This window comes from Podarcis raffonei, chromosome 10 (assembly GCF_027172205.1).
Source record: "Podarcis raffonei isolate rPodRaf1 chromosome 10, rPodRaf1.pri, whole genome shotgun sequence".
Lineage (NCBI taxonomy): Eukaryota > Metazoa > Chordata > Lepidosauria > Squamata > Lacertidae > Podarcis > Podarcis raffonei.
In genome coordinates this window covers 78321729-78343753 of record NC_070611.1, presented here as the reverse complement: position 1 = coordinate 78343753, position 22025 = coordinate 78321729, and the positions used below count along the sequence as shown (strand labels likewise).

Genomic DNA, 22025 nt, shown 5'->3' with positions numbered 1-22025 from the left:
TGGGAGATGCATAGGGAAGTTTCTCCTGGAATGGAGGCACGGCACATAGTCCAACTGTGGAATTCTCTCCCACTTGAGGCCGTGAGGGCCACCAGCCAAGAGGCCTTGAGAGGAAGGTCAGGCATGATCACTTTGACATGCTTTCGAACTGCTAGGTTGGTAGGAGCAGGGACCAGGCAATGGGAGCTCATCCCGTCGCGGGGATTTGAACCGCCAACCTTCTGATCGGCAAGTGGCTCAGTGGTTTAGACCACAGCGCCACCCACGTCCAGGAGGTCTAGAGGCGGCCCCAAAATGCCTGGTCCCAGTTTTCCTGGGGTGGCCAAACTGGCTGTGTGTGTGTGTGCCTGGGGCCAGTTCACCCCAGTCTGCCCCCTTTCCTGCCCCCCACAAAGGTCATGACGAAGCGCAATGACTTGGTGGTGGCCCCCGCCGGAGTCACGCTGAAAGAAGCCAACGAGATCCTTCAGAGGAGCAAAAAAGGTACGCGGGGGGTGCGAGGGTGGGGTAACCCTTTCTCCCCCTTGGACCTCTAAGGCTGGCTTTGCTCTGCCCTCCTCAGTCGGAGCCGGTAATCTGGGCCGGTTCCGCTGCAGGAACTAGAGCAGAACCTCCACCCCCTGGGGCAGTCTACCTCTGGGTACCAGGCGGTGGGGAGCCAGAGTCAGGCCCCACTTGCGGTTCTCCCCCCTGGTTGGCCACTGCCAGAGCAGGGTGCTGGGCAGTTTTTTTTATATAATATTTTTTATCGATTTTAACATATAAATTTTAAATGTACCACGAAACTTATCACTTATACAATCTTTTTGGACTTCCATCAGCACCTCTGATGATCCACCGTTTTAACCTTCCTGTTAGTTTATCTAATTCTGCATAGTCCATGAACTTCATCCTCCATTCTTCTATCGTCGGTAACTCTTCTTGCTTCCATTTTTGGGCCAATAATATTCTTGCTGCATATAAAAAGAGCTTACATTCATTTCTATTTATGTCACTCCCCACAACGCCCAATAAAAATGCTTCTTTATAAATGTATATTTCAACATTTTTTTCAACTCATTATATATCATCTCCCAGAAGCATTTCACTTTTTTACATTCCCACCACATGTGATAAAATGTTCCCTCTTTTTCTGGGTGCCGGGCGGTTTTGGGCCCCCTTGGGCCCGATCCGGCCGCCAGGCTCTCAGCCGCCCTGCCTCCCTCTGCCCTCCTCCGCGCAGGGAAGTTGCCCATCGTGAACGACGTGGACGAGCTGGTGGCCATCATCGCCCGCACGGACCTGAAGAAGAACCGCGACTACCCTCTGGCCTCCAAGGACTCCCGGAAGCAGCTGCTGTGCGGGGCGGCCATTGGCACCCGGGAAGACGACAAGTACCGCCTGGACCTCCTCATGCAGGCCGGCGTCGACGTGGTCGTGCTGGTGGGTGCCCGCCTCGTCTGGCCGGGGGGGCTGTGGCTCCGGGGGCAAGGATGGTCCTCTGTGCTGAATTCGCAGAGGCGCTTTTTCGGAAGGGCCGGCTCCCCCCTCCGCCAGCACCCCGGTTTTGCACCTGGAAAATAAAACGGGTACAGTGGCGCCTTGGTTCTCAAACGCCTTGGCACTCAAACAACTTGGAACCCAAACGCTGCAAACCCGGACGTCAGTGTTCCGGTTTGCGAACTTTATTTGGAAGCCAAACGTGCTCTGTTTTGAGTGCCGCATTTCCGTTTTGAGTCAAAACAAAATAAAATTAAAAAAATAAAATTAGAAAAGTCCTTCCAGTAGCACCTTAGAGACCAACTAAGTTAGTTATTGGTATGAGCTTTCGTGTGCATGCACACTTCTTCAGATAATTTCCATTTTCAGTGTTACGCTGAGGTCTGTCTCTTTTTGCTGTTTATTTTGCGTTTTTGTCTTTGCGGCTCTTTTTGTTTTGTTTTTGTGACTGTGTGGAACCCGGTTCAGCTACTGACGGATTGATTGTGTGACTGCAATACATTGTTTATTGCTTTCATTTTATGGATCGATGGTCTCGTTTCATAGTAAAATTCATGTTCAACTGCTGTTTTGGGGGTTGTTTCTAGAAGTCTGGAACAGATTAATCCGTTTTGCATTGCTTCCTATAGGGAAGCACGCCTTGGTTTTGGAACGGACTTCCGGAACGTATTACTGTATATACTCAAGTATAAGCCGACCCGAATATAAGCCGAGGCACCTAATTTTAGCACAAAAAACCTGGGGAAATTATTGACTCGAGTATAAGCCAGTTCACCACACCACAAACCTGGTGGTGGCGGCAAAGGTGGCGGAGGAGGAAGAAGCGGCTTGAAAGGGCTCCTTTCTCGCCACTCGTCCCTCCGCCGCCCCCCGCCTCACTCAAGTATAAGCCGAGGGGGGGGGTTCAGCATAAAAAATGCTGAAAAAGTTGGCTTATACTCGAGTATATACAACTCATTACCAAACTTAAAACCATGGAGAGACCTGGTCTGAACAAAGACATTGGATTCTTATCTCATTATACATGACAAAGCCATTTTTCACCTTCTCACCCCTTGCTTTTTCCTGTAAGACCTATTGCAGTCGTTAAGAGTCGTCAACAGGCTCATCACAGCTATCTGCCAATCACCCATTCCCACCACCCTTCTGAGTAATACCCCTCCCCACCTTCTCACTATATAGAAGGATCTGGCAACTTCTGTTTCAGTGTATCTGAAGAAGTGTGCATGCACACGAAAGCTCATACCAAGAACTAACTTAGTTGGTCTTTAAGGTGCTACTGGAAAGAAAAATTTTTTTGTTTTGACTATGGCAGACCAACACGGCTACCAATCTGTAACTCAAGTATATACAGTAATTTTGAGAATCAAGGTACTTCTGTAGCTGCCTTTGCAAATTGGTGGCAGCCTATGAAATGTTAATTATATGCACCTCCCCGGAGCTTGAGGGGGTGGGCCTGGTTCTGCCCTTCTCCCTTTCAACCCCCCACCACAACCCTGCCAGGTAGCCTGGGCGGAGGAAGGCAGTGCCTGGCCTCCGAGGCCCAGTGGGGATTCGAACCCTCGTAGACTCCTAGAACGGTGGAGTTTGGAGGGACCCCCAAAGGCCATCTAGACCAACCTCCCCTGCAATGCGGGAATGTTAACAGGCTCCTCTCTTCTCGAAAAAAGGACTCATCTCAGGGAAACTCCGTCTATCAGATCGGCATGATCCACTACATCAAACACAAATACCCGGATCTCCAGGTCATTGGGGGCAATGGTGAGTATCTGGATGGCCTTGGCAGGGAGACACGACCCCCCCCTCCAAGAACATTGTTCTTCCCCCCTCTCCGGGGTGGTTGGGTGGGGAGCTTCAGCCGAGGTCATGAAGCCTGTTTTGTTTTGCTTGTTGGTCAAATTTCTGGAGGGGCGGGGGAAGTAAGGCGGAAATCGGTACAAAACAGAGAGGTTCAGCTGCGACCCTGTTTACTCATGAGTAAGCCCCAAGGACTTCAGTGGGGTTTGCTTCTGAAAATAAGGACAATAATTTTATTTTTATTTTTTTATGGTTATACATATTTTTTCTTTCTTTTTCAAAATCAGTAAGACTTTATTCTATTTCCAATCTTCGCCGTTAACAGAAAAATGGGAGAAAGCAGTGTTTGTTTTAAAAGACAATGCATCTCCCAGAGAAGAAAAACCCAAAATTGAGAATAGAGGTAAAATGGAGGGGGAAACCACAGTGCTGCTCTCTATTCAAAGAAAATAACTCCTGATCTTTTTGGTTACTTAGACCAATCATTATATTTTTTTCATTCTTTGCCATACCTTCCAAGTTATACAATATATAATAGAAGCATCTCTTTTTAATTACATATTTTTACCTTAATTCCTACCCCTATGATTTCCCTCCACCTTAGCTCAGCTAAGGTATTATAAATATTGTTTGCATATCCCCCCTTAACCATCTTTCCATATTTTATCCTTAACTTTACAAACTTCAGTCAACACATATTGTTACTATGGTTTCTGGACGACATTTCGTCATATATTCTTCCAAACAGTCCCATTCTTTCTTCAGTTTCTGGTTCGATTGGAATCTGAGAGCCACTAGAATACCAATAGCTAAAAATGGGAACGGGGGCATTGTCCCCTCAATAAAGGTAAAGGTAAAGGTACCCCTGCCCATACGAGCCAGTCTTGCCAGACTCTAGGGTTGTGCGCTCATCTCACTCAAGAGGCCAGGGGCCAGCGCTGTCCGGAGACACTTCCGGGTCACGTGGCCAGCATGACTAAGCCACTTCTGGCGAGCCAGCGCAGCACACAGAAACGCTGTTTACCTTCCCGCTGGTAAGCGGTCCCTATTTATCTACTTGCACCCGGGGGTACTTTCGAACTGCTAGGTTGGGAGGCGCTGGGACCGAGCGACAGGAGCGCACCCCGCAGCGGGGATTCGAACCGCCGACCTTTCGATCGGCAAGTCCTAGGCGCTGAGGCTTTAACCCACAGCGCCACCCGCGTCCCCTCAATAGTAGAGGAGCAAAACAAGCCTTGTGAATTTATAGAGTTGGCCAAAAGTTGATAATTCCCACGCCCCAGCCGCTTCTGAGTAGACATGCAAGTGCAGAGCCGGACAGGGACCCCCCAAAGGCCATCTAGCCCAATTCCCCCCCCCCCGGCCGGCTGGCCAGGTATTTCACAGGTGCCTTTGCTTTCTCCCCTATTGGATGCACAGTGGTGACAGCAGCGCAGGCCAAGAACCTCATCGACGCTGGCGTGGACGCCCTCCGGGTGGGCATGGGCTGTGGCTCCATCTGCATCACACAGGAAGGTGAGCCCCGGCTGGGAGCGGGTTCGAAGGTTACCGAGAGAGGGAGGGAAGCTCCCAAACGCTGCGCCCTTTGAAAATATATATACTGTATTTTTCGCTCTATAAGACGCACTTTTTCCCTCCTAAAAAGTAAGGGGAAATGTGTGTGCGTCTTACGGAGCGAATGCAGGCTGCCAGCTATATCAGAAGCCAGAACAGCTGCGCAGCCATCCCTGTTGCTGTTCTGGCTTCTGGGTTTAAGAATATTTTTTCCCTGGTTTTCCACCTCCAGAAACTAGGTGCATCTTATGGGCTGGTGCGTCTTATAGAGCGAAAAATACTACCTATCTCCTTATCTATCTATCTATCTATCTATCTATCTATACTTACAATTTTGTCATCACCACAACCATTTTAATATTTAATATTAATATTTAATGCTGTATTGTTTTAACACTCAATTAGGAGCTGACCAGAGTGGCTAGGGAAACTCAGCCAGATGGGTGGGGTATAAATTTTATTATTATTATTATTATTATTATTATTATTATTATTATTATTATTATTTAGTATTGCTTCAAAAAAACCAAAATAGAATATAGATCCCCAAACACCCCCACCATGATTTCCTTTTCTGGTTTTGGGGCATATTATCTCTCCCTCCTTATTGGTTATTTCTTATTCTTTAATTTTTTAAGAAATAATTATTATTCTCCTATCATTTTAACGTGGTGTTTCTATTTCTGCATTTGTTTTGTTAATTGCAAGTGTTTAATCAAGCCCCGCAAGCGAGTCCATTTCTTTACGTTGATTCTGCAGATAGGACATAAACGGTTCCCAGTCTTTCTTAAACTCTCTGTTGTCTTTGTCTCAAAGCCTTTCCATTCGTTTTGCCATTTCCACGTATTATTCCTTCGCTTTCCCCTGCCGTTCCTCTTTGGTTGGTATTTCAGCGCTCTTCCATCTTTGCGCTGGCAAGATCCTGGCCACAGTTGCAGCATACATGAGCAGTTTTTTCTCCAGCTGCCCCCTTTCTTCATCGTTACATCCCGTAAGCCCCAGAACCTATTTCTGTTCCCAGGAGTAAGGCAATGAAAAGAGGCTGCCTCTGAGCACATTCAGAGGTCAAAGAGAATGCATCTCCCAGAGAAGAAAAACCCTAAATTGAGAATACAGGTAACATGGGGGGAAAACACAGTACTGCCCTCTATTCAAAGAAAATAACTCCTGACCTTTTTGGTTCAAGTAATACTTAGACCAATCATATTTTTTCATTCTTTACCATACCTTCCAAGTTATACAATATATACCGTATTTTTCACTCTATAGGACACACTTTTTCCCCTCCAAAAATTGAGGGGAAATGTGTGTGCGTCCTATGGAGCGAATGCAGGCTCCTTGGCTTCAGCGATAGCAACGCAAAGCCTCCAAAGCGCAGAGGGAGCGCTCCCTCCGCGCTCCGGAGGCTTCGCGTTGCTTTCGCTGAAGCCTGGAGAGCGAGAGGGGTCGGTGCGCACCGACCCCTCTCGCTCTCCAGGCTTCAGGGATAGCCGCCTGAAGCCTTCGGAGCGCAGCGCGAGTTCCGGCTGCGCTCCACAGGCTTCAGGTTCCTTTTGCTGGAACCGGGAGAGCAAGACTCTCCCGGCTTCAGCAAAAGGAACCCGAAGCCTGCGGAGCGCAGTGGGAACTCGCGCTGCGCTCCGAAGGCTTCAGGGATAGCCGCACGCAGCCCCTCTGGCAGGAGAGGCTGCACGCGGCTATGGCTTCTTTAGCCCCACACAGCCTCTCCCGGCTGGAGAGGTTGCGCACAGCTAAAGAGGAAGCCAGGACAGCGAGCGGGATCCTGCTGGCTTTGGTCTTTGGGGCTGGGGGGGGGGAACCCGGGCTTCCCCCAGCAGCTCTGGGAGAAGCGGACAGGCTGCGCGCAGCTTGTACGCTGCTCTTTGGTGCTGGGGCGGAAGTAAGATTTTTTTTTCTTGATTTCCCCCTCTAAAAACTAGGTGCTCCCTATGGTCCGGTGCGCCTTATGGAGCGAAAAATATGGTGATATAAGTATCTCTTTGTAAGGCCAAGTAATCTCCTGGGATTTGGGGAGTCTCAGATGTTTCCCTTCCTAATTCTCCCTTCGCGATCTCTGCCGCGTAACCTGAGCTTGCTTCTTTCCTTCTCCCTCCACGCCCTGTTCCCTTTTGTGTCATGTCTCAGAAACGAAATTGCTATTTAAACCACGCACCCTGGCAGCTCAGAATTTTGGGGTTCTCTGGGAGGCTGGCCCCCTGGCAGTGACGGCCCCTCTTCCTTTTCTCTCTCCTGGCCAGTGATGGCGTGCGGCCGGCCCCAGGGGACAGCGGTCTATAAGGTAGCCGAGTACGCCCGCAGGTTCGGCGTACCGGTCATTGCCGACGGCGGGATCCAAACCGTGGGCCACGTGGTCAAAGCTCTTTCTTTAGGAGCCTCGACAGGTGAGCTGGGAATCCTGTTGCCATCACCATCATCATTAATAACATTATTATTATTATTATTATTAATAATAATAATAATAAAATGCATGCTGGCGGCCTCCTCCTCCTCTGGCTGAGCAGCTAAGCAGGGAAGGAGTTGACGCCTCGCTCTGTCTCCGTCGCTGACGCCTGTTGATTTTTTATTTTTAACAATTCATAATAGAAAACTTAATGTAAATGGAAAAAAGAGGCAAAAACAGCTACAGAAAAGAAAGGGAAAGAGAAGGAAGCAGGAAAGGGAGAGAAGGAAAGGAAAAAGAAGTCGTTAAAAAGAGGACTTCTGGTTTTCCATCTGCTGGTTGTTTAAGACATTCAGTCTATGACAACATTCATCTTCTCTGCTTTCTGTTAATTGATTTTTCTTTTACATCCAGGTGTCTCAAAGGCATTCATTTCCTTTTCCCACGGAAAATCCAAGAGGGGTTCCCAAGTTAGGTTTATTCTTGGCAAATGTCAGGCATGTTTTTTCTTTAATGTCTCCTTGGCCTCCAGCAATTCCTACCCCCAGGCCTCCAGATTGGGAATTCGTAAATTCTCCTGTCCGTGTTAAAGTCTCTCCACTGCGTATCCCCATAATATTCCGTCGTTCTTTCCTTGTTCTATATCATTGAATCTGTGCGATAGTTGTCAACGTTTCCCCATTTTTTAAGGGAAATTCCCTTATTCCGAATAGGATTCCTCTCAAGGAAAGGGAAAAGTTGACAGCTATGATCTGTGCCCAGCTCCGTCAATTCCAGTCCTGGTCCCTGTTGCATTCCCATCTCCCCTGGAGGCTTTTGAGCAGAGGTTGGGCGGCCATCTGTCCTGGATGCACTAGCTGGGAGTCCTGCATCGAAGGGGGTCAGACTGGATGACCCTCGGGGGTACCTTCCAGCCCTAGGACAGCACTGCCCACCAGTTTGTCCAGTCCTCTTTCCCAGCCGTCCGGGTTGGAGTCCCCCAGCTCTGCCCTGCGCTTGGGCTCCCCCCATGCGCTCTGGCCCTGATCCCCCTTTCTCCCTCTCCCCTCAGTGATGATGGGCTCCCTGCTGGCCGCCACCACGGAGGCCCCTGGCGAATACTTCTTTTCGGACGGGGTCCGGCTGAAGAAGTACCGGGGGATGGGCTCCCTCGACGCCATGGAGAAGAACAGCAGCAGCCAGAAGCGCTACTTCAGGTACGGAGCGGGGGCACCTGGGACAAGGGGCGGGCGGGGGGGGCACTCCTTCCTTGGCTTTGCCCAGGCCAGACGCGGGCGCATGCAAAGGGGCAACGGCTTCCAGGCAGGGGCGGAGCAAGGGGTGCGTGTGGTGGGGACTGACATCCTTTTTTCTTTTGAATAATTTTGATTGAAAATTTCAACATAACAATTGATCAAAGGCATATCATCCTCATTGCCTAGCAATGTCTAGGCAACACAACGACCATGTCCCTATGCGATAAACAATCTTTTATAGAGTTCCTTCAAACCATAACAAGTCTAAAATGAAATCTTTAGTCTCAAAGTCTCTGGAAATCTTTAAATGAAGCGAGGTCCCAGACTTTTTACGATGACAGACAAGCTGTGAAGCTTTGTGTATTCAGCAAATATGATGTCCAACGCTGAACAGTGATTCCGGATATTGACTGCTGTTTCGTAAAATTCTTCGTCAGCCTGGTGGGAGGATATAGAAGTGCTTCGTAAACTGAAAATAAAATTTTACAGACGAGGGGAGTCGCAGCAGAGAAACCTCCCCCAAAATGGGTCCCTCCAGATTAATTTTTTTTACTGCAGCTCCCATAAAGCCCGAAACGTATGAGGTCCTTTTTTTCTTAACAAAACCCATTTTAAAACCTTCTTCATCTTATTACAAGTGACTTTAGAAAGTTATACTAATGTAGAGATTGATAATCAAAGCTTGTTATGATTCCTTAAATTTGTATTTTTTAATTTTTGAAAAGATTCTTTACTACAAAACAATTTACTTAAAATGTAAACGAAACCAAAAGGAACACAAACAAACCATAGACACTGACTAACATCACATCATTTGACATTACATACTCTTTGAATTCCAATTCAGCTCATCGTACTTTTTATACCTTACTAATCTATACGCACTTCATTATTTATTATTCTTTTCTGTTACTTACCAATATATATTTTTTTGCTTTTATAATTTCCTTAAACTTCAAGATTCTGTCTTATCAAAATCTGTCTTATCACAGTGCTTTTAAAGATATTCTTTGAATATTGTCCAATTTTTACTGGCTTTCTGGTTAGAGTTTCCTCTTATTCTCCCAGTCCTCTTCGCAAGTTCTAAATATTCTATCATCTTCGCTTGCCAGTCCGTTTTTGTGAGGATTAAGTCGCCTTCCCAGTTCTTTTGCTATTAAAATCCTCGCCGCTGCGGGTGCACACATAAAAAGGGTTCTGTAGCTTTTTTTGTATATCAGTGGTCATCATGCCTAACGCAAAGGCTTCAGGTTTTGTTTTTTTAAAACGAGAATTTAAAGATATTTTTGAGTTCATTATAAATTATGTCCCCAAATTTTAGTATAAGAATTAGTACAAAAGAGGCCTCCCAGTGTTCTCACAGGCCCATATAAGATCAGCGTACACAGTTGGGCCTGATGAGCAGTTACTTTCCCCAACCCAAATCCTGCGGAAAGCCATCGAATTCAGATTTTAATTCTGTCCTGATTCATTTCTAAGAGGTGATTTACCGTATTTTTCGCTCGATAACACGCACCTGACCATAACACGCACATCGTTTTTAGAGGAGGAAAACAAGGGGGGGGGAATTCTAAATGAAACAGTGGATGTATCATTTTTGTGCTTCATGCTGTGGCCACAGACATGTGATCTGATGGCGAGTTTGGGGTGACCCAATGCAAAGATCCTGAGGATCCACGTGGATCTGTGCTTTTTAACCACGTTTTTGCACCATTGTGGCCCCAGGCAACAGTGGGTGCGTGATTTTTTTGGTGCAGGCTGTAGCCATGGACATGCTATGTGATCTGATGGTGAATTTGGGGTGACCCAATGCAAAGATCCTGAGGATCCATGTGGATCCATGCTTTGTAACCACGTTTTAAGTGGGGAGGGAAGGAAAAACATAGAAGGGACAAGGAGCACGAGAGGGGTGTGCAGAGAAGCAGCTGGCTAAGAATGCAGGAGAGGGGTTTAACGGGAGGGAGGAGAGGGAGGAAAGGAAGGCAAAAGATTCCCCCCCACACCCACACCCACACCCAAGCCAGCTCTCTCTCTCTCTCTCTCTCTCTCTCTCTCTCTCTCTCTCTCTCCACCTGCATGTTTTCCGGCTGCCAGCGAGTCCCTAGAATGCTTCCCTGGACGCAGCAGCAGCAGCACCGGAGCACGGAGAGGAATTAGAAGGAAGGACGCGATCCTTTCCTTTCCCCTCTGCTTGCCTGGAGGGCAGGGGATTTGCCTGCTCTTTGTTCCGTTTGGGCAAACAGCAACGAAACAGAAGAGGGTGGGCAGTAAGACCCTGAGGCAGAATGCAGGAAAGCAAGAGCTTCCTCTCTCACGGAGCTCCCTCCTCCCTGACGCGCGCGATTGGATTTTTGCCCCTGCGCTCGGGAGGGTCGGCTCCAGGGACCACACATTTGCTCAATAACACGCACAGACATTTCCCCTTACTTTTTAGGAGAAAAAAATCTGCGTGTTATAGAGAGAAAAATACGGTAATTGTTGTTTGATTTTATATCAATGTTAATACTGGATGTTAGCCGCCTTGAGCCTGATCTCGGCCAGGGAGGGCGGGGTACAAATAAAAGTTGTTATTTATTTATTATTATTATTATTAATAATAATACTGCTCCATACCCAGAGGTCTCAGGGCAGCTATAATGGCCGCCAGCGTGGCGTTGTGATGTTTTTGGGGTTTCCGTCCTGCGCAACGCTTGGATTTGGCTAAACCCTGGGATACACAGAAGGGGACAAGGCAAGTGTGCCCCCCCCCGACTTTGGCCCTGGAAGGGCTGCTCAGAGATCTTAGGAGACAACGGCGGAAATAAGGATTTAATCAGAGACGTACAAACTAAGGGCGTTGTCAACTTTGGAAAACCCACCGCCGGGAGTAGAAGTCCTTATGGATAAATTAAACACTACAGTGGAACCTCTACTTAACGGACATAATCCGTTCCAGAGCTCTGTCCGTAAGTCGATCTGTGTCAAGGCAGAAGCACCGTTGTGTGCAGGCGCATTCGGCAGCAGCGCACTTCTGTGCATGCACAAATCGCAGCAAACCCAGTATTTACTTCTGGGTTTGCCGCGGTCGCAACTTGGATCAGGCCCAAGTAGAGGCTCTACTGTACAGTTATACCTCGGGTTACAGACGCTTCAGGTTGCGCGTTTTCGGGTTGCACACCGTGCCGAACCCGGAAGTACCGAAACGGGTCACTTCCGGGTTTCGGCGCATGCGCAGAAGTGCTAAATCATGCTTTTTGCATGCACAGAGGTGTCAAATTGCAGCCCGCACATGCGCAGACGCGGTGCTGCGGGTTGTGAACGTGCCTCCCACACGGAGCATGTTCACAACAATAGTGTCCACTGTACTTAGCAATTGATAGGTATTTTTATTCTTTAATAGTTTTTCAGTTTTGCTGTTTTCTTTTCTTCTTTTCTTTTTCTCTCTTTTCTCTCTTTTTCTTTTTTCTTTCTCTTTCTTCCCCCTCTCCTTTTCTCTCTCTCTCTTCATTTATTCCCTGTAATGTTACCATATTTATGTTCATATTTATATACTTAGCTTAGATCTTACAACACTTTTATTATGTGCATTGTAATCATTATTCCAATCTAAGACTATCGCATGTCAGACAAGCTCATTTTTTCCCTTTTGATTCCTGCTCCACCCCTTGTATGTACAGAAATTTTGAAAATTAAAATAAAAAAGGAGTTTGGTATGTTAGCAGGTTTTCAGATTAGCCATCAGAAGTTTTGATGGATAGGAAGAGAAAATGTAGTTTGGCGGAGGCCAGGGGTGACTGGGGGCTCCGGAGAAGGGGACAGGTGACCCACACAGCGTCTCCTCCTGCCTTTTCAGCGAGGGAGACAAGGTCAAGGTGGCGCAAGGCGTCTCTGGCTCCATCCAGGACAAGGGTTCCATCCAGAAGTTTGTGCCCTACCTGATCGCTGGCATCCAGCACGGCTGCCAAGACATTGGCGCAAAGAGCCTCTCGATCCTGCGGTGAGTCCCTGGGGTGCCCTTTCTCCTCGCAGGGGGGTGTGGGACAAGGGCCGGATTCAGCTCCTGAAGGCAACGGGGCCCTTTCTATGTCCAGCTGTCCTTTGTCCACACCAAATGGCCCCTGTTTTCTGTGTCGAATAGATGCTATACAGTATGTTCATTGATGGACCTCGTAGGTATCCAAAGCCACTGGCACATCGCAAAATAGGTATTTTATCAAAGTAATTGTTGAACTGAAATACAATTAAGAAGAAGTACAGTCATACCTCGGGTTGAATGTGCTTCAGGTTGAGCACTTTCGGGTTGCGCTCTGTGGCAACCCGGAAGTAACAGAGTGCGTTACTTCTGGGTTTCGCCGCTCGCGCATGCGCAGACGCTCAAAATGACATTACGCACAGGCACGGAAGCGGCAAAACAAAATCTGCGCACGCACAGACGCACCGTCGCATCTTACGTTCTCTTCAGGATGCAAACGGGGCTCCAGAAAGGATCCCGTTCGCATCCCGAGGCACCATTGTATATTAATAGTGAAAGACAATTAAGAAGAAGTATATTAATCATGAAATGATTATTAAGCTCAAACTTAAAATGATTTTTTATTCATAACGAACTTAACAATGCAAACGCATTGGCATTGGCAATGACAAAAGATCCTTTAGAAGCACAATTTGCAAAGACTCATAATCTAGTCCCTAGAAACTTGCTATAACGGGAAATAATAATAGCAAACCAGTGATATTTTAGGGAGCAGGCGAGGCCCATTACTTACATCATAGGAGCCTACACAACACAAAACACTGTCGCTGTATGTAGATTTTATTTTATTAGCTTTTTTATCTTGTATTTTGGAAATGTACATCCAGGGGGTTTTTCCTTTGATTTTTTTGGGGGGCCCCAAGAGAGAGGGGCTCTAAGCTAGAGCTTGTTTAGCTCATACGTAAATCCGCAACTGTGCGGGACGCAGACTTTTGGGGGGGCTGGCGCCGATGCGTCTCCCCACAGGCCCCTGCGTTGCAGTTGCCGCTCCTTCAGAAGTGGGGGGATGCGCTAGCGGCCACTGATCGCCTTCATACCCCATAAATTAGTCCAGTCTTCTTTTAAAGCCACCCAGGTTGGTTGCCGCCGCTGCCTTCTTCAGCAGGGAGTTCCGCAGTCTAGCTCTGCGCTGTAAGGGGAGAGATGGCCCCTCTCCCTGACTCTGGCACGGGAAACTTGCAGGAGGGTTGACCAGGAGGGTGACTGGGGGATGCCAGGCCCCTCGCTGTGGGGTGGCTGCTCAAGCGCCGTAGGGAGAGCTCCTTCTGCCTGCTGGCAGCCTTCCCTTGAAATCTCACAACGTTTTGGCAACGTTGTTTTACTTTCCGCGCAGAAGGTGGGCGGAAGGTGGGAAATAAACGGCAGCTTTTTCTCAGCTGCCAACGCCAACCCAGCTGTCAGAGGAAACTACGTCAAATGGTGATCCGTTGGAGAGGCAGCTTACGAGCCGCTTCTGTGTTTTTCTCCCTTTTAAAATCGCACCCGACTCCTAGCTATTTCGGTTTGGTTATTTATAGATGGTTACCCTTCCTTCCTTCCTTCCAACCGGATTTCCAAGAGACGAAAAATCCCACAAAATATCCCTTAAGCCAGGCCTAGGCAAACTCCGGCCCTCCAGATGTTTTGAGACTACAATTCCCATCATCCCTGACCACTGGTCCTGTTAGCTGATGGGAGTTGTAGTTCCAAAACATCGGGGGGGGGGGCAGAGTTTGCCTATGGCTGCCTTAAGCCAACTCTGCCCAAAAGAGAACAACCGTCCTGGAGACTTTAGCTGAGATTCGCGCATTGAAGGGGGTTCGACCAGATGACCCTCGGGTCCCTTTTGTCTGCGATTCTATGATTCTGTTAAGAATTGCACCAGTGAGCCCCCTGGGTGCTGGAGATTTTGCAGGGTCAGGCCCGTCTTGTCCAGCATGCTGGGGAAACCCGCCAGCAGGATTCGAACACAAAGCCTCTGAGTATGCATTCGGAGAAGGGCCAGAACGCGAGAGGGCTCTGCAAAAGTCTCCAGGGCTGGCGGCCGCTCTGTCACAGATGGACCAGGCTCTCTCTTTTGAGTTTCCCAGATTGTCTTGGGATCACCGTTCCCAGCATTCCTGGCCCCTGGTCCTAGAGATGATGGGAGCCGTAGTCCAGCAACCGCTGGAGATCCGAGTTTCGGGTACCCTGGCTTGAAGGGAAAGCGAGCAAGAGGCGAGCATGACAGCTGCTTCTAAAAAAGGCCCTTCTCCGCGCAAAGCGTGGCGGAACTGCGGAACTCCCTGCCACTGGAGGAAAGGGTGATCGATGGCTTCTAGCCAAGCTGGCTCTGCTCTGCCTCCGTGGTTAAAGACGGGGTGGTTTAGCCACAGTGGGTCCAGGGAGTGACTGTGGCTTCCTGTTGGTGGGGGAAGTGCCGCCCAATGGTTAGAGCTGTTGGACAGTAGAAGAGGGACTGAGCTGGAGTGGTTGGGGGGGTGCGCGGCAGCCTCCTCTTCACTGGGTCTGGCCGGGGACACTAGTCAAATCCTGAGCAGGGGTGGGGTGGACTAGATGCCCCCTGGAGACCCCCCTTCTGCCTCAGACACTTAGCCTTGCATCTCCTCCGCAGGTCCATGATGTACTCCGGTGAACTGAAGTTTGAGAAGCGGACGATGTCGGCCCAGATTGAGGGGGGCGTCCACGGCCTGCACTCGTGAGTAACCCCCCACTTCCGCCCCCCTGAAAATCCATCACCATCTGGGCCCCCCCTTTCTGCTTTCCCAGTGCTGCCCTCGCCTCCATTCCTGCTCTTGAACCTCCTTCCTGCCTGAGCACAGACCCCCCCAAGGACTCTCCTGCCCCCCCACCCCATTACAAGGGCTTGTGTAGGGAGAGAAGGGGGCCACCCCACTGCCTGCCCTGGCTTCCTGGAGGGCGGCCTCAGGGAGAAAGGCCAGCTGCTCCCCCAGCTTCTCGGAAGGTGGGTGTTCTTTTGGGGGGGGTCATTTCCTCCCTCCAACCTCTTCCTGCGTTGCAGCGGATTGGACTAGATGCCCTTCAGGTGTCCAGGGCCAAAACCATCTAGGGCTTTCAAGGTCAGCCCCCACACTTTGAATCGTGCTTGGAAACATACTGGGAGCCAATGGAGATCCTTTATGTGCTCCAAACTATACAGTGGTCCCTTGGTTCTCAAACGGCTTAGTAGTCAAACAACTTGGAACCCAAACGCTGCAAACCCAGAAGTCAGTGTTCCTGTTTGTGAACCTTTTTCAGAAGCCAAACGTGCTCCGTTTTGAGTGCCACGCTGAGGTCTGTTTTTGCTATTTATTTTGCGTTTTTGTTTCAGCGGCTTTTGTGTTTTGTTTTTGCGACTCCGTGGAACCCAGTTCAGATTGATTGTGTGACTGCAGTACATTGTTTATTGCTTTCATTTTATTGATCAATGGTCTCATTAGATATAATAATTATAATTATAATTTATTATTTATACCCTGCCCATCTGGCTGGGTCTCCCCAGCCACTCTGGGCGACTCCCAACAGAGTGTTAAAAACACAATAAAACATTAGACATTAAAAACTTCCCTCAACAGGGCTGCCTTCAGATGTCTTATAAAAGTCAGATAGTTGTTTATTTCCTTGACATCTGGTGGGAGGGCGTTCCACAGGATGGGTGCCACCACCGAGAAGGCCCTCTGCCTGGTTCCCTGTAACTTGGCTTCGCGCAGGGAGGGAACCGCCAGACGGCCCTTAGAGCTGGACCTCAGTGTCCAGGCAGAACGATGCGGGTGGAGATAGTAAAATTCATGTTGAATGGCTGTTTGGGGGGTTGTTTTTAAAAGTCTGGAACGGATTAATCTGTTTTGCATGACTTTCTATGAGAAAGCATGCCTCGCTTTTGGAACGCTTTGCTTTTGGAACAGACTTCTGGAACAGATTAAGTTTGAGAACCAAGGGACCACTGTATTGTAGAGCTGGAATGGATCCACAGGGTCTTCTGCCCAAGAATCGCAGGGGGCCATCCTGCGGCCGTTTCTCTGAGCCAGGCGCCACCACCCATCTAGGCCGGCCCAGAGAACCCAAGGAGGGCATCCTTTTCTCCCTGGGCAAGCAGGATCCAAGCCCAAGAGCCCTTTCCCCTTCAGTTTCCAGCAACTGGGACGCAGGAGCAGGGCTGCCTCTCATCCGTATATGGGTTTGTCCAATAGTTTAATGCCATCGCCGTCTCCTGTGGCAGGGAGTTCCGCAGGTCGGCTCTGCAGTGTGCGAAGGGTTTTCTGCGATCTGCCCTGAACCTTCCGACAAGATTGGGGACAGGTTGGTTCCTTGGAGGTGTGGGGGTCCCCCGGGATCAAACTCTGCCCGCACAGGAGCAAATCTGGGGCCAAGGCCAAACCCATTTTCCACCCCCCCCCCACTCCCACTGCAGAGATGAGGACAGGAGGCATCTTTTGGGGGGGGGTCTCTGGCTAGGAAAGTGAGGCACCCGCTTGCTTCATGGGGTGTAGCATAAGGGTGGCACCTGCTCATAGACCCCCAAAGTAGCCTTTTTCGTGCTGGTTCCTGGAACCAGCTGCATAGCTGGGTCCCTCAATCGCGGAAGGACCCCCGGACCCCCCCAAAAGACCTGATCTGTGTCTTTGTCTGTGTCTGCAAGAGTTCTCTTGCTGCTGTGCTATTTGCCCCCCAAACCCAAGAAGGCTGGACCAGTTTAATATGGACAGTGACTGAGCTGGGAATTTTTTGGGGGGGGCACCTCCCAAGTCTTGTTTTTTAAATGGGGTGAAATTCGCAGAGCCCTGGACGCATTGGCTTTTGGGTTTGGGACTTCTCAGGTTTCTAGTCCTGGTGGGAAGTTTGGGGGCCAACCGAGGCCAGAATCATGGGGGAAGTGGTGGCCGACCTTCCCCCTGCCCCTTGGACCCCCCCCCCAGTTCCCCAGCCCCCCCATCCCTCTCTTCTTCCAGTCCCACGGACCTTGCCGGCAACCCTGTGGGAGAGCACATTTCCTTCCTGCGTAAGACAGAACAAAGAGAGTCATGCAACGAATCATCCCTTTTTCATGAGTCTGGCCGGCAGACCCCTCTTTTTTTCGAGGGTGGGCTGGGGGTCATTTTGCTGGGCCCTGCCGCTGGTGGCCCCCTCGCCAGAGAGAGGCAAAGGTCTGAACCCGACTTGGAGTGGGGCAGCCTCATGGTTAGCAGCCCCACTCCTGGCGCATCCCAGGCCGGGCACCCCACGCTCCATGCTCTCTAAAGTGCGGCACGGCCACATCTCATGTGAGAGGTTCAGCTTCTAGGGTTCCATGTGTACCCCAAAATTTCAGGGTGGGGGCGAGAGAGAGAGAAACCCCCGCCCTCCCAGAGCCCACACGCCAAGGGGTCTTTGCCAGGTAAGCAGGGCGGGTACCCTAAGTCAGAACGAGCTTTTGCACGCTCTGCCGTGTTTGGGCGCCAGTTCTGGGAGGCCAGGGGCGCTCGTGCGAGTCTCTGCGGGATTTCTGTGGCTCTGGGTTCGAGTTCCTGCGAGCGCCCCAGGGCCGGCGCATTGAGCAGGCCATGCCCTCACCCCCCAAACAAGGCAGAGAGCTTAAAAACGCTTCAGGTGGGGGAAAACCCCGAGTGAACCTAGTGGCCCCCCAAAAAAGAGCTCTGCTTTGCTTGGATTTCACATGCGCAATTTCAGCCTGCCTGCCTTGAACCGTGTGCAGTGCGTGTTAAATGCACATGGGATGGGATGGCAGAGCTTTGGCCCCTCGTTTCCCGGGGTGCAGCTCTATGTATTCCTGGGGTGCCTCTTCCCCTGCAGGGTTTTGGGGGGGCATGTGGGGGGGGTGTCAGGGAAAGGGGGGACAATGTCCAGCACTTCAGCCTTTGCAGCAGATTCCTGTGACCTGGATGGTTTGGACTCCGGACTCAGAAGATCAGAAGAGCCCGCAGGATCATGCCCGTGGCCCCTTTACTCTCGCAAAATTGGGTGCCTGCTTGGGCAGGGGGGCCCTGGGGACGTAGCAAAGTGTTAGAAACCCCCAGGCTTCCCTCGCCTTCCCTTCCACCTCAACACACACCCCCTAAAAAATTCGGCTTTCCATTTTGATCTGAAATCAAAGGCTTCTGAAAGACGAGGCTGGATCAGGCCCAAGGGGGCCCATCTAGTCCAGCCTCCTGCCCTCACAGGGGCCAGCCAGGTGCCCCTTGTGGGTAGCCAGCGAGCAGAATTCGAACACAAGAGCCATGGTCTCCTCTCCTCGTTTCTCCCAGCAGTTGGCATTCAGGAACATCGCTGACTCTGACACGGGAGACAAGAGCCTGGTCATTGCGGCCGGGGGCCATTGATTTTGTCTTATCCTCTTTTTAAGTGGCTTGTCACCACTGTGGCAGTGAGTTCCGCAGTTCACCTTTGCACTGTTCCAGCTTTGGAGAGGCGAGAGGGGAATTCTGGGATTCCAGCCGAGACCACGTCTCCCTCTTAGGGGGTGTCGGTCGGCAGGGGGTGGCCTCCTGGGCCCCTGCCCCCCTGTTCTCGGCCGCGGCCCCTTTGCGTGTGGGTCAGAAGGCGAGGGCCCAAAGCTTCGCTAGGGCCATAGAGGGGCCTGGGGGCTCTTGCCTAGTGCTGGCTTGGGAGCGGGACCCCCCTGGCAGGTGCTGGGGGGCGGTGGCGGGCAGCTGTGGGTCTCCAGGCTTGGTGGCGGCAGCTCTGCTGGTGTTTTTGGGGAGGGGGCTGTGCGCCTGTGTGTGTCCTGGGCAGGAACACGTTGACCTTGTGACCTTCTCTCTCTCTCCTGCCCACGCCCATGGCCGCCTTCCTGTAGTTTTACGTTTCTGCCATGTAAGTAACTGGGGCGGGGAGTTCCGCAGGTCCGTCCCCACCCCGCCTGTCTTGGATGTGGGTCAGCTGCTGCATTCTCCCCCTCCGCTCTCCCCCGGGCACTTCTGGGGGGATAGTTACAGCCGTGGGCCGGGAGGGGGGGGACGACCTCTCAACACCCCCACCTCCCCCACCGCTTTTGCAAGCTTCCCTCCCTGCTCTCCCCACACCAACCCCAGGCCCAGAAAATCTTCCTTCTCTCTCAGAGCCCCTCACCCCCTTGACCTCCCTGGGCTGTAGGGAATCAGGGCCCTTGGGCAGAGTCCGTGGGGCAGGAAGGAGGATTCCTTTGGGCTTCTCTTGCCCTGACCCGAGTCCCACCTTCGGCCAACAACGTGGTCCGAGGGTCCTGCCCTGGCCAGACCCCACGGTCAGCCTCAGGCAACCCCGAGCAGAGCTGGGGGGCCCCCTGCCACGGACGCTTCAGCTGAGACTCCTGTGTCGCAGGGGGTTGGACTAGATGGCCTCTGGGGGTCCCTGCCAACCCTGCAATGCTACATCTCTATGGCAAGAACGACTAAATTCCCCACTTTGCAGTGAGCATGAATGTGCAAAGCAAGACCTGGGAGTGGGGTCTGCTTTTAGGATGGGCACCCTCTGCCCGCCAGCCCTGCCCTCTGCCCCAGGTGTGCTTTGACGACCCAGAGGAGGGTGCGCTGCTGGCTCCCCAAAGGTCTGTGGGGGGCGCAGGTGCTGTCCTGGTCACATGCGCCGCACGGAGGCCTCGGCTGCCCCCTGGCGCCGCTTGGTGGCAAAGAGGGGCGCAGCTGAGCCCATGGGGGTGGGACGTCGGGGTGGGGAAAGGGGGGAGTCCCAGCGCCCGGCCGTTGGCACCCGTCTTCAGCTGGGGGTTCCCTTCCACACTCCCCACAGCTGCCTTGCGGGGGGTTGGACTGGGTGACCCTTGGGTCCCTTCCAGCTCTGTGGCCCCGAGGCATCTGGGGCTCCGAGGTTTCCGGCCCCCTTGCCTGCCTGGGTCCCAAGCTTCCCCCCCCACGCCCCCCTCCCCTCACCGCATGGCCTGGCTTCCTCCTCCCTCCTCCTCTCACGCTCCTTTCATGCCTTGCTGCCTCCTCAGTCTATGAGTGGTCCTCCGTTTGGCCGCTTGGGGGGGGTCCACTTCCAGTGGGGTGGAGGGGCTTTTGGGGGAGGGAGGGGTCTTCAGGAGAATAAGCAGACTCTGCCGGTCTCCATGTTCCCTCTTGGGGGTCCTTCTCCCCTGCCCCACCTCGAGGGGCCTGGAGGGGCGTGGGATGTGGGGCGACTCTGGCTCAGAAGCCATGCTCTCCAAGCGACCCCCAACTCCAGTTTGGAGTCAGGCAGAATCTGGATGCCCAAGCGCTGCCGCCCTGTCCTGCAGGGGGCGTCAGAGAGAACGGGACCTGCCTCGCAGCGGGTTGGGCTAGATGACCGCAGGGCCCCCTTCCGACGCTACTGATTCCTCCTTTCCCCTCCCTCCGCAGTTACGAGAAGCGGCTGTACTGAGGACGGATTCCGGAGCAGCGGCGCCCAGCGAGCGGCCCCCACCGTCCCGGCCCCCGTCGCCCGCTGCCGCCGCACCTGAAGGGGCGGGCTCACCTGGCCACCCCCCCCCGGCCTCTCGGGCCGCGCTGACAGGCAAAGACTTGCACTACGAACCACCTGGCTGGCGCCAGAGCCGTGTGCCACCCTCCTCCTCTCTCTCTCTGTCTCGTTCTGTCCATCTCTCTCTTTCTGCCCCAGCGCTGGAGGGGGGGGGGACTGACTTTCCCGCCCAGGGGCAGGACCTGCTGGCAGCCTCACAGATCTCTGCTGGAAGTCTTGGGGGGGGCATGACACCCCCTCCATGCCCGCTCCCCCTCGCTAGGGCACAGTTGAGGGGAGGGGGGGCTAGTGGCCAGGCCCCCTGCTGTGGGAGCCAGGATTCTGGGACCAGGCGCCTCCCCCAAGCCCCACCCCAAACGGGGCTCCCCAAATTCCCAGAGGCTGTTGGGGCCGAGGGGCTGCCCCCCTTCCTCTCTCTGCAGGGTGCTGCAGCCCCCTCCCCAGCCAGGCTTGCTGGGGCCCCCGCTTTCCCGACTGATGCTAATTTGGGGGGGGCAGAAGGGGGAGAGCCAGGGAAACGTCCCCAGGGGACTCTGCACCCCATCTCATCTCAGGACCCTCGGGAGGTCTGTGCAGTGGGGGGGCAGCTGCACTGGGGGGGGACTGAGGCAGTTGGGGTGGGGTCACAGCCTCCCCCTTAAAGCCGATGGGGCCGCATCCTGCCCCGTTTGGGTCTCGTTCCTGCCAAGCCACAGGGGCAGCAGACCCTCGCCCTCCTCTTGGCCGCTGGGGGTGGGGGGGGCAGCTGCTGCTGCTGGCCAGAGCCCGGCTGGGTCTTGGGGGCTCCTTCAGAGTTGCCCCCTCCCTCCCTCCACCCCCCCACCTCAAGGCTGTAACTCTTGCGCATGCTCAAGGTCTCCTCTTGTGTCACTGTGTATTATTAAAGAATAATAAAGCTACGGAGCGTCGTTTAATGGTCTGGCGTGAGGAACGCAAGGAAAACCTCGCTGGATCCGGCCCAAGGAGCTTCTGAGTAGCCCTGCCTTCTGTCCACACAGTGGTCAGCCTGGGGGTGGCGGAGCCCACCATCGGATCCGAGCACAAGAGCAACGCCCCCTTCCCATAATTTACAGCATTCAGAAGCCATCCAGGTTGGCAGCCGTCCTGGCTTCCTGCAGCGGCAAGTTCCGCAGAT

At 52.2% G+C, this 22025-nt stretch overlaps 1 protein-coding gene across 2 annotated transcripts in view; it reads left to right on the top strand.

The window, feature by feature from the left end:
• The window catches only part of IMPDH1 (inosine monophosphate dehydrogenase 1), a 44498-nt gene extending 23113 nt beyond the window's left edge, over positions 1 to 21385 (top strand). The window contains exons 7-15 of one of the 2 annotated variants that reach the window (XM_053406500.1): positions 396 to 483; positions 1223 to 1422; positions 3150 to 3240; positions 4696 to 4791; positions 7089 to 7232; positions 8283 to 8427; positions 12299 to 12442; positions 15072 to 15155; positions 20770 to 21385. In XM_053406500.1, the coding sequence (XP_053262475.1) occupies positions 396 to 483; positions 1223 to 1422; positions 3150 to 3240; positions 4696 to 4791; positions 7089 to 7232; positions 8283 to 8427; positions 12299 to 12442; positions 15072 to 15155; positions 20770 to 20791 (1014 nt within the window). In that variant the 3' untranslated portion in view covers positions 20792 to 21385. Of the gene's footprint in view, positions 1 to 395; positions 484 to 1222; positions 1423 to 3149; positions 3242 to 4687; positions 4792 to 7088; positions 7233 to 8282; positions 8428 to 12298; positions 12443 to 15071; positions 15156 to 20769 lie in introns of both variants that reach the window. The other variant, XM_053406499.1, reaches the window with a different exon arrangement.
• The last annotated feature ends 640 nt before the right edge of the window (positions 21386 to 22025 follow it).